Genomic DNA, 16,470 nt, shown 5'->3' with positions numbered 1-16,470 from the left:
TAAGCTCTGTATTCCCTTTGTGGGTATGTTTTGTTAACTGAAATTAAAAGCAATAAAAATATTTAGCAAAAAGAAGGTTAATGTTTAAATGGATAAATCATTGTCTAAGGGAAATATTGCAGCTTAGACTTTTGTTATCCCTGTGAAAGTCAAGTGTGGAAACAGGCTGCAATAATTTCCATTTTTCAAGCAGCACTATGACACTTAGCTGTTCCATTTGGCTTTCAGTTTTCTCCCCAGCAGGTTTGTAGTTATGAGACCACTTTCTATTTTATATACTTTTTCAGAAATTTTGTAACACCACTGAGAGCAAAAAACCCTCTCAGTGTCTTTCAAAATCAGCAGCACAAAAATATTTAAAAGTATAAAACTATTCTGAAATTTTATCAAAATAAAACAGCTGGTTAACAAGAGCAGATTTTTACCTCCTCAGCTTTTCCCTTTCTTCCTTCTCTCTTTCTTCCCTACGCTTTAGACGTTCTTGGTTTCGTTTCTCTTGCTTATCAGCCACAATTCTCTGAAAAACAAAGACAAAGTTGGAGAGACTGATAGGCACATCTATTTCTCTTGTCAAAACACCAGGAAAGCTCAAATGAAGGTGAAAGAAAGATACAATAATCACCCAAAGGTATTTTAATCAGTTAGTGGACACTTACAAATATTTAAATTATTTTGCTTAATGTTGAGTTCTCTTTTTCTGTGTAGACCAATATTTAAATTTTTTGATCCAGAAGCTCTGTGCACTGCATTTATTGTGAGAGGTTATAGCAGACCACAAGCTTAACTTGAGTGAACAGTGCAATGCTGCAGCAAAGAAAAGCTAATGCTATTCTAAGCTGCATCAAAAATAGTATAATGTTCTGAGATCAAGAGAAGTAATAGTATCACTCTGTTCTGCCTTGTTCAGACAGCACTTAAGAGTACTGTGTCCAGTTCTGGACACACAATTTAAGGAGGATATTGACAAGCTGGAATGTGTGCAGAGGAGGGCAACCAAGATGATAAAGGGTCTGGAAATCAAGCCTTAAGAGAAACAGTTGAGGGAGTTAGGTATGTTTAGTCTGGTAAAGAGGAGAGTGAGAGTAGATATGATAGCCATCTTCAAATATCTAAAGGGCTGTCACAAGTAGTGATGTGATGTGATGGGAATATTCTCTGCTAGAAAATTCTCCAGAGAATATTTTCCACAAACTGTAAATCCTAATGTAAGAACCAGTTTTACAACCCACATTTTAAAAAATCTAGTAAATAATAAGTCAAGCTATGATATTGCCAGTGTAAGTAATGAATAAGGATTTTTTTTATCCAGTTACATTACTGGGAATTGTGTTATTCACCACTATCAGTTCTGAAATGTGAGCTACAGAAAAAAATTGTTTTTTTAGTTTTAAAAATGCTATTCATTTAATTTGATGAACATTTGAATTTGTATGTATTTCAACTATATGTAATAGCCTTTCCCCCCTATTTTGGTGTGACCTTTTTCTTAGCAATTCTATACGCTTGGCCATACAGTGTGATTTTTTTTTACAGAAAGTAGCTTAAATGCTTTATACACTTAAAGTACCAAGGCCTATACAATCAATTTCAAGTTTGGTGCAAAAAAATCAAAGAATGTGAATTTACTGCATTGCCCCATTGAATAAAAGTATCTGTACAGTCTTTGGTTGCCATCTGAACAAGTTTACCCAAGAATAGACATGTATATTAACTAATTATATCATTTTCAATGCATTAAAATGACTATTCTATTTTAAATGAAAATTCTGTAATATTCTCATTAATTGAGAGTGTTCTCGAGGATATTCTCCAAAAGATTATTCTCGAGAATTTAACATCACTAGTCACAACCTTGTTTCTTCCTGCTCCAGAGGCTGGGGCTCAAACCAATGGATTCAAGTTACAGGAAAATAGATTTCAAGTAAGTATCAAGAAGAACTTTCTGATGGTTAGGAGATGTTTGGCAGTGGAACGGACTCCTTGGGGAAGGTGGTGGAGTCTCCTTCCTTGGAGGTTTTTAATCAGAGGTTGGAAGGTCATTTCTCATAATGAAAGCTAGGAGCTAAATGGCACCTTAAACATAGGTTATGAGCGAAACAACGGAATATCCAGGCACGCTTTTTTATAACAAGAATACAAAGCTGAAAATGAATGAACTGCAGCTAAAATACTATGTTCACATTTCACATGTTCTAGTCCTTCCCCTGCCTACCCTCCTAATATTTTTCAGAGGGTCTCTTCTCCGGTCTTCAGAGTCTATCTAGAAGTGGGGAGGCAGAAAAAGCTCCTCCTTTCCTTCCACTCTGCAGTTGTAATCTGAAATCTTAGGCACAGTACCACACCCAGAGCTCAGAAAATGCTCATGCTAATGAAATTTCCTGTTGCAAAATGCACCTAGAACAATGGGAGTTTGAACACTGAATCACAGGGAGTTGGAATAGATGACCCTTGGGGTCCCTTCCAACTGTACAATCCTATGATTCTATGATTATTGCTTAAATTTATTAGGTGCATCACCTACTTAAGAGCACTTGAAGTTATGCAAACACATTATTAAGCGTGAGATGATATCCAACTAAATCATATTCAGAATAGATCCATTAAAATTAATGTACTTATGTAATATTTATTTACCCTGAGTTCTTCAAGCTTCTCTCTTATTTCAATAAAGCCCAAGTGCAATTTTCCTCCGAAGTGATCAGCAAGCCGCCGGTCATTATCATGTAGACCAAGATATGCTGAGCATACTTCACAAACTCGAAGCTTCTGTTGCTGGAAGCTGGAAGCAGGCATGGAATTCCTGTACACTTCCTGCAAAGACATCACAGTATTTATCTCAAATGCATGAATAAAACATAATCTTGGTAAGTATTTAATGCACCTTCTCTAGCTAGAAAGCCAGCATTTCCATTCCTTAATAAAGGACAGGTGATGAATTAGGCCAGTACTATGCACAAGCTCCAGCCTAAACTTTCATTAAAGTAAATTTTATTTTTAATTTTTTAAAATTTCCCAACCTACAGTTTCAAGCCTGCAGCTTCAGATTTAAAGAGTTCCACCCTTTTACAGAGCATATTCATGTGCACAGACACTTTGCTGGTTATTCACTTGGCTGCTGCACACTTCCTGGATAAAACTGATGCCAAATGGCAGAGGCAACAATAGCCATTATTTCTAACAAGTTAAAAAGGTAAAGGTAAAGGTACCCCTGCCCGTACGGGCCAGTCTTGACAGACTCTAGGGTTGTGTGCCCATCTCACTCAAGAGGCCGGGGGCCAGCGCTGTCCGAAGACACTTCCGGGTCACGTGGCCAGCGTGACATCGCTGCTCTGGCGAGCCAGAGCCGCACACGGAAACACCGTTTACCTTCCCGCTAGTAAGCAGTCCCTATTTATCTACTTGCACCCGGGGGTGCTTTCGAACTGCTAGGTTGGCAGGCGCTGGGACCGAGCAGCGGGAGCGCACCCCGCCGCGGGGATTCGAACCGCCGACCTTTCGATCAGCAAGCCCTAGGCGCTGAGGCTTAGACCTAGGCGCTGAGTTAGACTTGCACAAAATGTGGCAATGTATCCTCCTCTCTTAGTGCTTCCAGCCGTTCCCTACTTCGCTGTACTATAAATTGCAAGAGGCTCAAACATGCCAACTGTGCATCTGTATCGGAATTTTTTTAAAAAGATGTTTTAATTGTTTCATCATTTGTGCCATTTGCTGCCCTACGAGACATTGGAAGGGTGGAATATACATGATTTTAAAATAAATTAATTAATAAATAATTTGCCTCTTACCAGTTTTTCGATTTCCAACTAATACACAGTATTGTTTGGCTGCCAAAGACCACTGACAAAATCACAGTGGGTCAGGGCTTTTACGTGTTCTTAGCTACTTTTAAGCTTTTCTTTGCAAACACACATCCTTTCTCAGCAGCTCTGTTTGCCTCCAGGCCTGTTACCATGGGGACATTGGGTTCAAAATTAGACTGAGTGTTTGGTTTGCCAAGATCAGAATAACTTGCTGATTATCTGCCCAGTGTGATACCCCTTGGTGTAGGGAAGGGCAAAAAAACTTGAAGGAACTGCCAGTGTAGAATAGGTGTATTGTCTGTAAGCGAAACAATAATGGAGAAATAAACTTTGATTTTAAAACAGATTAAAGAAACTGCTTGGTATGAGCGTGGGGGCAGGAGGAGAAAAAGACATAAATAGAATGTAATTATAAGGATTTCCAGTTAAAAAGCTGGAAAACAATGAACTGACACTGCTGATGAAATTACATTTGTTTCTATACATAAGCCAGGACTGGGAGTTCACAAACGCAGCTTAGAAGCCAGCCAATATAATAATAACAACTTTATATAGCACAATTTAGGCACATGGTGCTTTCCTACCATAAGGAGATTACTATCTAAAATTGACACAGGAAGAGAGGGGGGGGACAGAGAGTGGGAATAAGTAGGCGTCTGGAGAAAAAGGTTAGAAGGGAAACTGGATGGTAGCTGGAGGTACCCAGCATCGCAGAAGGAAAGAAATTGCATGAGTCCCCTCATGCTATTTTCTCCTTCTGCAGTACATGATAAGAAGTGAAATCAGCTAGAAATAAAATCCCAACTCTTAAATTCATATATAGATTTATTTGACATTTTGGGACAACAGATGAAGTTGTAACCATCTAAAACTTCTCTATATGCTAATGTTGTGAATTAACTTATTGATAAACAATATAGACTGAAAGCCTGGGACCAGTGTTTTAACCATGATTTTCAAATACTGTACCAAACTGAACCACTAAAGAATGCAATTTCAGATTACCTCTGCTTCTCTTTTCTTTGCCCTTGCTTTCTCCACTTCATCCATTACTTTCTGAGATTCTTCCACATTTCCATCAGCTCCAAGTTGTTCCACCTTTGCAAGCAGCTTTCCAATTTCCTCATTCAATTCATGGACTCTTTCAGCCTTTAAGATGGGAGAAAATGTAAGACTTACAATTACAGGAATTCAATAATGCACAAAAAAATCATTGTAATATAAACCCACAAGTAGGACCTACAACAAAATGTGACAGTATGCAGCACTTCTGTTAAGGATTCCAGGTGGCTAGCCAATCATGCTCTCTTCCAGGACTCTCCATACCCCCTCATACCCTGGTCTTACACACACAACAACCATAAATCAGCATTCTGTGGCCAATGCACATAATCAGTCCTCACTGGGCAGGTTCTGGCATTTTTCTGGTCCCTGCCCCCTCCCCCGCCCAAGATTTAGGAAAACCCAGCTATGTTATCTATGAACAAAAATGGGCTGCTGGTCTCTCATATCTTGAGCCATATAACTTTTAGAAAAATCATTAAGTGACAAAAGGTTTAACTACACTTAAAAAATGAAGAATGGTAGCCCAAAACTTCAGTATGCATTATATTCACTGTAATTTATTAGTCCATGGTATTTTCCCAGTAAAACAAAACAAAAACCCACTGACATTTACACGAGTATAAAATGGGGAAGGGCCCTATCTCAATGTCAGAGCAACTGCTTTGCATGCAGACGGTTCAGTCCCCAGCATTTCTAGGTGGAATTAGGAGAGAACCTTGCTTGAAATCAGGGAGAGCCACTGTGTAAACGATACTTAGCTAGATGGTCCAATGGTCTGAGTCAGCACGAGACAAGTGCCTAAGTTCCTTCCCAATACCAAAAACCACCTAATGTTCCTTCCTTGTACCAAAGTTAGATATATGTAACACCCTCAATAATTAAGATGACTATGGCACAGGAGTGGGTATTATTTGAACAGATCTTTTCAGTTAAGAGAAGAGCCACTGAATTCCTAATTCTTACAAGCAGGAAAAAAGGTTCTCAAAGTCTGCTCTTGCATTTTGAGTTCCCTGAACTTTCTTTCAAAACCTACAAATTCATTTGAGTTCAATTCAAGAAAGCTTGCAATACATAGGAGAAAACATAAAATGCTAAAATCAGGAGAGCCCAGAGAATTGGCTCCAACTCAGAGAAGCTTAAACTAAAACCTGTGCTCAATCACAAACTCTCTGCATGGCCCTGTCAACAGCTAAATGGACTTCTAATAACCTCAGAGCACTGCTAAAATGATTTAAGGAGATCGGTAGGGTGATTACCATGATTTTTTGCACCTTAAAGAGTTACTGTAGAAATAATGGTTTAACAAATCAAGCTAGAATAATTATGGAGTGACTTGTAGAGTGGGAGTCTTAAATGCTTACTTTGGCTGCAACTTCAGCACTGATTTCTTCTTGGGTTTCAGCCAGTCTTTTCTTTGCCACTTCAGTTCTTCGATCACAATCAGCAATGAATGACTGTAGATGATCCATTGCCTAATACATTTTTAAAAACCCAATCAAAGGCATCAATCAAAGGAGTATCACTGCCAGAAATAAGCATTTTTAAAAAATAAGGCTAGCATTGCTACACTGACTGCTGGTTCAACCTTAAAATGTGCTTGGGGTTTTGTATTTCATTCAAGTTCTAACGTTTATTATTTGCATAACTCACCCTCTAGACTTCCTGGGAGATTTTAAAGCAAATGCAACTCAGACCACATTTAAATGCTTTGCTTTCAATGAAACAAGCAACAAGTACACTAAATCTTTAACACTCTACCATTCCCTTTCAGATCACATAGTGGGCCATTTCAAAAGGTAAAATTAGATGGTACAATCATATTGGATTGAAACACATCTGCAACTGTATTTGAAATGGCAAAAGAGAGTTGTTAAAGTGAGAAAGTAATATGTATATGGAATTCACATAACAAGGAGTAATACCCTAGCTTCCCACTGCTGCGCAAATGTTACAAGAATAAAGCTTCTTCTTACACACTATTGGTACTGCAGGAAGTGGAGCTATTGGTACTGTGGGATGTGGAGCGAAGAAATGACATCTACCATGCCTTCATTTAAAAAAGGCTTGTGTACTCTTAGTGTGTGTCAAAGGTACAAAGGCAAATGCTATTCTGAGAGAGACAGTTTGGAGGTGGAGGGTGGGGATTAGCAACGACCCCTTCCACTCTTAATAACTGCCAAAAGTTATGAATTCCGTATTGAGGATATGGAACTATAAACATTTCACAACACTTCATGTACTGGTCAAATAATTCTGCAAAAGCTGCCACTTAAGTTACTAGGATTCTTTACAGAATTAAAAGTTTTTAAAAACACAACTGCACTGTGCACTTGTCTCATTCCTTCTCCCTTCTCTAGCATTTATTAGACAGAAATAGCTTCAAAATAAAACATACATCAAGCTCAAAGAAAAAGTCTTGTTCTTTGGATGCAATTTCATAATCTGCTCTTAATGCCAAGTCGTGCACCTTCAGACATTCTCCAAGGTCCATCCTCTGAAAATAAATGCAAAATTTTACACAGAAACACTGGATAAATAGTGGGTTAAAACCATATTCTACTCCAATATTGTGAAGCAAACCGTGTTTGCGCAAACTTTAAAAACAATACAATATTTGAAATAATTAGCATGCCAGATTTGTTATAAGTGATCGAATCCAGTCTGCACTGAAACATCAATGAACCTCAGTATAACCATACTCACAAACTAGAGCAAAAGGTATTTGTTTGAACCTCACCCAAACAGCTCTGCAGTCTTAGCAGCATTTCTAATAATATTTTAAAACTAGAAAATCCTAAGTACAATTCCCCACCTATCCTTGTATATTTTTTCCTGATAAATTAGTAGATCCAAGTTAAGAGACAAAAGGTGTGTGTACGCCTGGTGTGGGAAACCTCAGGCTGGGTGATGTGTACAAATATGCCCCTCCAGGGCTCTCCCTAGGCTACACCACATATGATCTTGCTGTGCCCCTTTCTCAACTACTTTGCTTTGCTGGAATGTCTCCTTGTGATAATGCCTCTTGCTTAATTTGATGGCAGGAGGTTACAAATTCTAATTAATGTGTGTATAGTCACTTTTCTTGCTTATACAAATAGTGGTTGGGCAAACAACATAACCTCCTGACATTAAAAAACAGTAGTGATGGGGAACTTCAAATCTCTTCCTAGGACACGCTTCCTCGCTGGCTCTACTTTGCACCCTCCACCAGTGTTTTCACCTGGCTAGGATGTTTTCTTCTTGCTTGCCTGGAGGATGTGTGTAAAAACTAGCCTAATGTACAAAGGTAATTTATACTTGCTGCTTTGTCTACTTTTGCCTCTCACCCCACCCACCACTGGCACATGGCCGCTGGAAGGGAAGGCAGCCTTTGAGCTAGAAATGGTTCCCCATCCCTGATATGCAGAGAAGAGAACTGCTTTCCCCTCATATTCAAGGAAGCTAGCAGTGCAATCCGATACATGCCTACTGAGAAGCCCCACTGAATTCATTGAGACGTACTCTTAGAGATGTGTGTATAAGCTCACTCAGTGGGTGATATCCAACTAAGTCAGACTCTGAGTAGAGTCAGTAAAATAAATGGATTCATAGTGATTTCAGTTGGTGTACTGAATGTGACTTCTGTTGACCATCATCCATTATCTTTAGAAACATTCCTATTTTTCCAACAATGGAAGTTTAGCTACCAGTATAGCCCTTAAAATCTACCTTTCCTTTTCCTATGCAATGACTTATATAGTATTTCAGCTCTGCAGCCATAACTAGACAGTACTTGATATTCAGTTACAGTATATTAGTATAAAAACCTTAAAGAGGGAGCTAGGACATATAGGCTGAGTCTACACAGCAAACATTTAGGACTGTTTAATTGTCATGGATTTTCTTTAGGGTTTTGGGAACTGGAGTCAAATCACTGCACTACTTGGTTTGATTCTGCTCAGCTGCAACATACATTTCAATTTTGTTCAATTCAGACTAACAGATATTGCTACCAGTTCTGACATTATTGAATTTGTTTGGCTTAAGTTCACTTTTGAAAAATTAAACACAGTGGTACCTCGGTTGACTAACTTAATCTGTTCCGGAAGTCCGTTCTTAAACCAGACTGTTCTTAAACCAAGGTACCATCAGGTTTGGATCCATATAAGCATAAGCATAAGGTACTATGATATATGCATGGGGGACAGAAAGAAATCAATTTTACCATCTAGCAACAGCCCCTTGTGTCACATGGGGTGTTTTCCAGGATGCATGGAGACTGTCACTATAGGAAGAAATATTAAAAGTCCTGTATGTGACCAGAACTTTCAGTTCTGTAAATCCCAGTTCTGTAAATCCAAGATCAATTATTGTAGATAAGGTGATTAATATGGGGTGGGAAGGTCTACAAATTATCCCACTGTATGGAGCCCTCTCCTGCAAGTTTGAGAGGAGATTGTCCCTGAAGTCAGACACTGCAAATGCTTCCAAAGCACAGTACAACGAGGATAAGCCCCCACCTGCCTCACTGAATTGTGTGGGTGATGGCGTTTTGTCCCTGATATCATGCAGTGCTTTTGAGGCACTTTGAGCCTTTAAAAGCCAGCATTATGTCGGAGGTAAGATCTTGCCCTTTCTCCAAGCTGTGGGAGGGACAGTACTGGGGCAACTACAGATTTTCAGCTGTCCTGAAGTCAACTGAAACATTTGTAGTTCTGTGGTTGACATGACATGCAGTAGGGTACCCTTACTTTAATACCGTTAGACAGAAAAGCCTACAACATAGGTGGGAGGAAATGGGGAAGGACCACAGGAGAAATATATGTTGCTCCTAGATTATCTGATAATGAAGGATATAAAATGATAAAATCTTTGAAGTGTAAATAAAAATTCAATGTCACTCTTTTTCTTACTCAAACACCATTTGCTCCTATGCCATCAGATCTGCTTTTCCTGTTTGCCTTGTGGAGTACAGTTCTTGCCACAGAACTTGGGATGCTGGGAGGTTGTTGGGACCCTGAAGGTCTGCCTATCTAAGGCAACTAATGTTTTAACAAACCATACCTATTTTGGCCTTTAGACAAACATGAGGGGGGAAAATAGCTTTTAACAACAGAGCTTGGCTGACCACTAAAGCATCTGAGGCAGCATTCAGTAGTTTGAAAATCCTACTCTGGAATTATCTTTAATGAACAGTGGGTTAAAAATCTTCAAAATAAAAACAAACAAACAGGAATACTCTTTCCCCTTCTCAACTGGGCTACTTACTGTGTGGTGGGAGAAGCAAGTTTTTCTTCATTTTTCTTCCTCTCTTAACCTTTTCTTGTGTCCCCATCCCACTCTGTGGTCCTAACAGTCACCTTACTATATTTTCTCAAATCCACCCTCACAAGGAAAAAATGTCCCCTACATAAAAAGGCAGCAAGTCAGGCTATACTAAAACCTTTCTCCTATACACATAGGTTTTTATGTGCAGTGAATTCTAGGATGAGACTCAATTATGCCCCAGATCTGCAGTCTAAAGTATGTTATAAAGTAAAAATGTTCCTAAAAGATCACTGGCAACTCAATGTTAAATATCAATTTGTGTGTGATGAGGGCAGTGGGAAAATGTAGCTTAGAAGTGAATATTTCATTATCATGATAGAAGCACATTCACACTGACAAATCTAGATTCTTGATTTTTTATCTAAGCAGCTATCAAACTGAAATTAAGGTTTAGCTCCCGATAAAGCAGCAATGAAGGAACTAGTGCTTAAGAGACACTACCTTAAATTTGCAACTAAGTTTCTAACAGATTTCTAACAGCTTGCATCAAATATCCTATATTGCTGGGGGTTGGACTAGATGACCCTTGGGGTCTGTTCCAACTCTATGATTAGTATTTGGTCTTTCCATCCTCTTAGGAGTTCTATAACATCACTCAGCTATCTTATGAATTTTTCTTTTTTAAGGAAGCTTTATTTGAACCCCTGCTTATCAAAGAGTTTTCATTGTGTCCACCTTTCAAGATGAAGAACAACAGCAAAAAAGAATTTGTGCTGCATGTATATTTCCTGTAGCTCATGGATTCAGACTGAACTGAGAAAATTTGGAATTAGGTTTGCAGTGGTCTTAATTTAGTTCAGGGATGCCCAAGTGGTAGTCTGCAGACTGGATCTAGTTGCTAAAGTAATTTTTTCTGGCCCCAGGTAAATGAAGGTATGGTTTATGTTTCTTACAAGTGATACCACAGGCAAAAAGAAAAATGTTTTAAGACAAGATATATTTTAATGTGAATGCTCTTGCTATGCCTGACCAATCATGCTTCATAACTGAAATCCTGATTGTTAGATGCTACCAACGTTACAGGACCCAACAATCCTCAAAGAATGTCCCTAGATTGCTATCTAGAAAACAACACAGGCTCCGAGAATACAAAGTCAGACACCTCCAATTTAGGCACTCATGCAAAATTCTTTCATTCAGAGTAAGGAAAGATCAAATGAGTATAAAAACCAATGCCTAAGAGGGTTCATAATTAAAAGCTGCATTGATTCATTCAACATCATGATCCTACTTCCAACTGATAAAATTAGACATAAGCATGATTACAAAGTGCATTCATTTCTTGTTGACAGAGAAAATATATTTGGAAATCTGGACAAAGACTGGAAAGAGATGGTAGAACTCATATTTTACAAATACAGTGGAAAGGTGACTTAACATGGCAAACTAGCAACACGAATAATTCAGTACAGCAAGATAAGAAAGCAGAGATTCTGTAAGAAAGCAAATAAATTGGGTCTAGCAGATCAATTAATATTCCAGAGGAGGCGGCAGATCAAAATATTTTACCATCATGAGAACAGTTCTGCTGGGTTTGGGGTGGGGAAGTGATGTTATTTTGCTCTGCCTCCAGTTTTATAACATATTTTGATTCAAAATTCAACACTGTATTAGTTTCTGCTGCAATCATTTCAAAGACATAATCATCAATAGGAATTTCATTTCCACAATATCTTAATTAATCATTCTCATAATTTATGTAAATGTGTGTGTACATCAGTAACAAGAAATGCCATAAACTGGTCTGACACCTCTACATATTTTCAGACAAACTGGGACCTGAAATTGCTAAAACCTGTATGGTTATAATGCTTAATGCTATTCTTGCAGCAAAGGAAAATGTATCTCCAAAGTAGAAAATAAAATACGCACTGTTCCAGAGAGGACATCATGAGGGCAGCAGTTGAGAAGATGACTTTTGCACACTCTGTCATCACTGAATTTGATTCGCTGGCGGGTAGTATCCCCTGTAACACATAAACAGACATTTCTGATTAGACACATAATGTTCTAAAACCAGTGTAGTTTCACTTTTGTTCATTTCACACACAAAAAAAATTAGAATCTGAAGAACTGATACTATTTTAACCTTGGTAATTACATGTGGTAATTATTTTATGTACCACACAATACTCAAATAATGCAAGAAAGCTAAAAACAGGACTATATGGAATGAGAACTGCCTCAAAAATACAAGTACATATGCAACAGATTTTTATTCCTGCTCATGTGGACAACACTTGGCATTAGTATGAACAGCCTTACAAGCATTTACAATACATTTATTGAGTGTCTACTGGTTGCCAGCAGCCATTTCTTCAAGACATCATTCACAGCAACCTACTTTGGCAGGTTCAAACATACTGAAGAGTTTTTATAAACCTAGAACACTGGAAAAAATAAAATTCTCCCTAGCAGCATTATTTTAAGACAGCTAAAACCCCATAAGCTGAACACACTGCATCTACATTAATGACAAACAGAGTTCTATAAACACAAACACGTCAGCCTGCTTACCACACACTGAAGTCCAATTGCAACTCTAATCAATCACATCTGTGAACAAGGTTGGAAATATTAGGTCTAAATGGAAAACTCAACACCTGGCTACTGATTTATTTTCCTTCAAGAAAAGGGACAGTGGAATAGTTACTATTTCAGATTTGAATATGAGGTCCCCGCAAAAGGTATTTCCAGTTTAAAGATGCAGCAGCAGTTATACAACTCAAGTTATTCAAGTGTTTGTTTGTTTTTAGTTTACCCCTTAAATTATAATTATGTATAATGAAAACCTACTGGTGAATTACTGAAGCAGAGGAGAGCTGCTGGGAAAATGGCACGTTTGCAACTTCATCCCAACCTCATTCACCTCAGAGGATAGAGAAGCTTGCTATTATAAATGTAATCACTATCCTATTTCAATCAACTTGAAATAGGCAACTTTAAGTGCATCTATGCAGTGGTTCTACACTCAAAATTCTAGACTTAATAATTCCATTATGTTTTTTCCAGTTTTAGCTATCTGCCCTATGCAGAACTCAAATGTAGCATTTTCATATGGGCTCTATTCCACTTAAACATTTGTTTCAGAAATCAAGAGGATAATTAGATTAGTAATTCACAAACTAGAATGGCTTCATAGTAGTTCAACAATAGGTTTTCAGAAGCTAAGTCTATAAATGTAACCATTTTATACTAATGAAAATTTAGAGCTTCTTTAAGTCATGCCTGCTACTGCAGAAGATTGGAGGAACTGATATGTTTTCCCCTCTTTCTCTTTTTAAAGACACAAGTCGTTGTTCCACATTAATTAACACATCTGAAAAGTTAGCAATAACTCACGGCTCGGCGAATGCGGGGCCTTTCTGACACTCCCTTGCAGAATGAAGTAGGCAGGCATAGATACATTGAACCTTTATAAATAAAACAAGGGGCCAGATTGTTCAGTTTGTATATAATAAACTCTGCCAGCATTTTCATTACAGCATCTAGAAATACATGTTGAATGTAAAGAATGGTGGGAAACCTGAATAATTTTGTGCCTGGTAGCAATGTGTCAGCCTGTTATTCAGGGGAGTTTAGTGAAAAATAGCCTCCTATAAACTATGACTGGAAAAATATTTTAACTCCTAGGTGTCTGTTTTGTTTATTCCCTCCTCTTTCCTCCAGACTGCCCAAAAAGCAAATAATATGTTGTTGGCTCAAAAACACTGATTCTGATGCCTAGAATTTTAAGTATTTTTTCCAGACTTGCTTGTAAATATAACTGTTTCCATAAGAAAGTCTAGTTTTTCCCATTACTGCAACTTATATCAAAATGCAAATCATTACATATGAGTAAACTCTTTAATGACAGACTTGCCAGATTTTAAACAAACTAAAAACAGAATGTTGCTCAGCTATTTAAAACACAATTTTAGATAAAATCTGATTGCTGTACTCCAGCACCCCTAGTAATTTTGGAGTGAAAAGGAATAACCTTCTACTAATCTACTGCTATACGTTACAACGTTCTCATGAAGAGGTTTATTCTTGCAATTGTAGCAATGAATGTATGTGATCACAAAACCCTGAGTTCATCTTTAGAAACAGCAGCTTCCTTTTTTCCCAAGGTCTCTGGCCCAAACCATATTTCCATATACTACTTGGCAGAGATGAAAGCAATTAATTATATGACATCTCATTTAGGAAAAGCCTCTGAGGATAACTGTTACATATACAAATTACACCTTTCGTGGATATTAAAACTCACCTCTCTCTAAAAATTAAATTATTCATAATCCACCAGATCTTAACTCAGTGGGGGCCATTCACTACAACTCTAAGTATAACCAATATAAGTATTAAATCAGGTTAGGCCATAGTAAATATATCTAAGTTACAAAGTCATTTTAAATATGCCTTCTGTATTTGCTTCTTCAGATTACATTTTAAACTATTCAGTATTATTATGGATAGTCAATATCTGAACAAGTATGACCTTAAGAGGATATCCACAATTATTTTTTAATCATCTCAACTTTTTGATAATTACTATTTTCAGACTGGCCAATAACTTTTCCTCCTCCATTCCTATTTCTAGAAATACAATACTAATATTAGTGGAATCCCTTCCATTTAAGGGATCCTATATAGTTCAGAGATGCTAATCAGTTACAAGTTGATAAAACAATGCAATAGACAGTTCAGAGTTCACGAACAAGCTTAATTGGTATAACTGTACCTTGTTTTGCATCCGGGATCCGTTCCGGAGCCCGAGCCACTAACAACAAAAAAACGCAGGGCAAAGCCCCGCGTCTGCGCACGGAACCGTTTGCGCTTATGCGCATGCGGCAAACCCGGAAGTAACCCATTCCGGTACTTCCGGGTTTGCAACGGACATTCGCCGGAATGGACACTAGACGAGGCGGATGTTCACGGAGGTTTTACTGTACTGCATTGTAACTATTGGGATTCTGTAGATACAGTGTTATAAGCATCTCCATAGAAGGAGACAATTACACAGGTTAACTTTAAAATGTAGCTTAACAAAGCAACTTCAAAATGCTATGCAGCAAATATGCAGAATGGCAATTAAGCAGTTCACCAAGAGTTTTACCCTGATGGCCACCATTCAAAATTTCATTCTGCATTTAATGTGCCAAATTTTCCTTCATGGATGAACCTTCTGAAAATGTATAATGAAGAAAGGGTATACATTAGTAGACAAAAGCTGCAGTGAAAAGGTCAGGAGGCCAAAGCTCAGAATGAGCTCAGGCTTGCAAGAAAGGTTAATAATAATAATGATTCTTTGGCTGTGTTTGAAACAAGAGAAAGAATAAGCAAGTAGTAGGTTCTCTGCATGGAGAAGACAAAGAAAAGGCAGAACTGTTCAACATCTACTTTGCCTGTCTTCACCCAAGAAGAAAGCAGTGCCCAACCTGGTGATACCAGAATTAATGATGTAAGGAGGAAGCTGCAGCCCAAGATAGGAAAAAAAGTGGTAAGGGAACACCTAGATACTTTAAAATGAATTCAAATCTCCAGGGCCTGGCAAACTGCACCCAAGGGTACTAAAGGAGCTTGTGGGTGTAATCACAGAGCCTCTATCTATAATCTTTGTGAACTTTTGAGAGAAGGCGAGGTCCCTGAAGACTGGAGGTGGGCAAATATTGTACCCATCTTAAAAAGGAGAAAAAAGACCCAGATCAGTGAGTTTGACAACACCACCAGGAAAGGTTCTAGAACAGACAATTAAACAGTCAGGCTGTGACCACTTAGAAAAGGATGCTATGATTACTAAGACTCAGCATGGGTTTCTCAAAAATAAGTCATGCCAGACAAGTCTCATTTTCTTTCTTGATGGCGTTACAAGCTTGGTGGATTTGGAGAACACTATGGACATAGTGTTATCTTGATTTCAGTAAGGCTTTTTGCCAAAGCACCCCATTACCGTATTTTTCGCCCTATAGGACGCACTTTTTCCCCTCCAAAAATGAAGGGGAAATGTGTGTGCGTCCTATGGGGCGAATGCAGGCTTCGCGGACCTCTCTGCAAGCAGCGGGAGCGCTCCCGCTGCTTGCGGAGAGTTGCCTGCATGCTGAAGCCTGCGCGCGCTGAGCTCAGCGCGTCCAGGCTTCGCGGACCTCTCCGCAAGCAGCGGGAGCGCTCCCGCTGTTTGCGGAGAGTTGCCTGCATGCTGAAGCCTGCGTGCGCTGAGCTCAGCGCGTCCAGGCTTCGCGGACCTCTCCGCAAGCAGCGGGAGCCAGCGCTGGCCTCCCACGGCTTGCAGAGAGCTGCCTGTTTGGGGGCTGGGGTC

The 16,470-nt window shown here is 38.7% G+C and overlaps 1 protein-coding gene across 3 annotated transcripts in view; it reads right to left on the bottom strand.

Annotated features, from left to right (window-relative positions):
- The window catches only part of LOC310658417 (putative RNA-binding protein Luc7-like 2), a 29,020-nt gene that overhangs the window by 4,014 nt on the left and 8,536 nt on the right, over nt 1-16,470 (bottom strand). For 2 of the 3 annotated variants that reach the window (XM_083400321.1, XM_083400319.1), the window contains 6 exons: nt 12,045-12,139; nt 7,261-7,359; nt 6,227-6,337; nt 4,806-4,949; nt 2,635-2,811; nt 426-517 (listed from right to left, as the gene is read on the bottom strand). In XM_083400321.1, the coding sequence (XP_083256447.1) occupies nt 426-517; nt 2,635-2,811; nt 4,806-4,949; nt 6,227-6,337; nt 7,261-7,359; nt 12,045-12,139 (718 nt within the window). Of the gene's footprint in view, nt 1-425; nt 518-2,634; nt 2,812-4,805; nt 4,950-6,226; nt 6,338-7,260; nt 7,360-12,044; nt 12,140-13,514; nt 13,586-16,470 lie in introns of all 3 variants that reach the window. The other variant, XM_083400320.1, reaches the window with a different exon arrangement.

Source organism: Podarcis tiliguerta, assembly GCF_965153285.1.
Source record: "Podarcis tiliguerta genome assembly, chromosome: 10".
Lineage (NCBI taxonomy): Eukaryota > Metazoa > Chordata > Lepidosauria > Squamata > Lacertidae > Podarcis > Podarcis tiliguerta.
The sequence above is the reverse complement of the archived record's forward strand: the minus strand, read 5'-3'. Positions and strand labels throughout refer to the sequence as shown.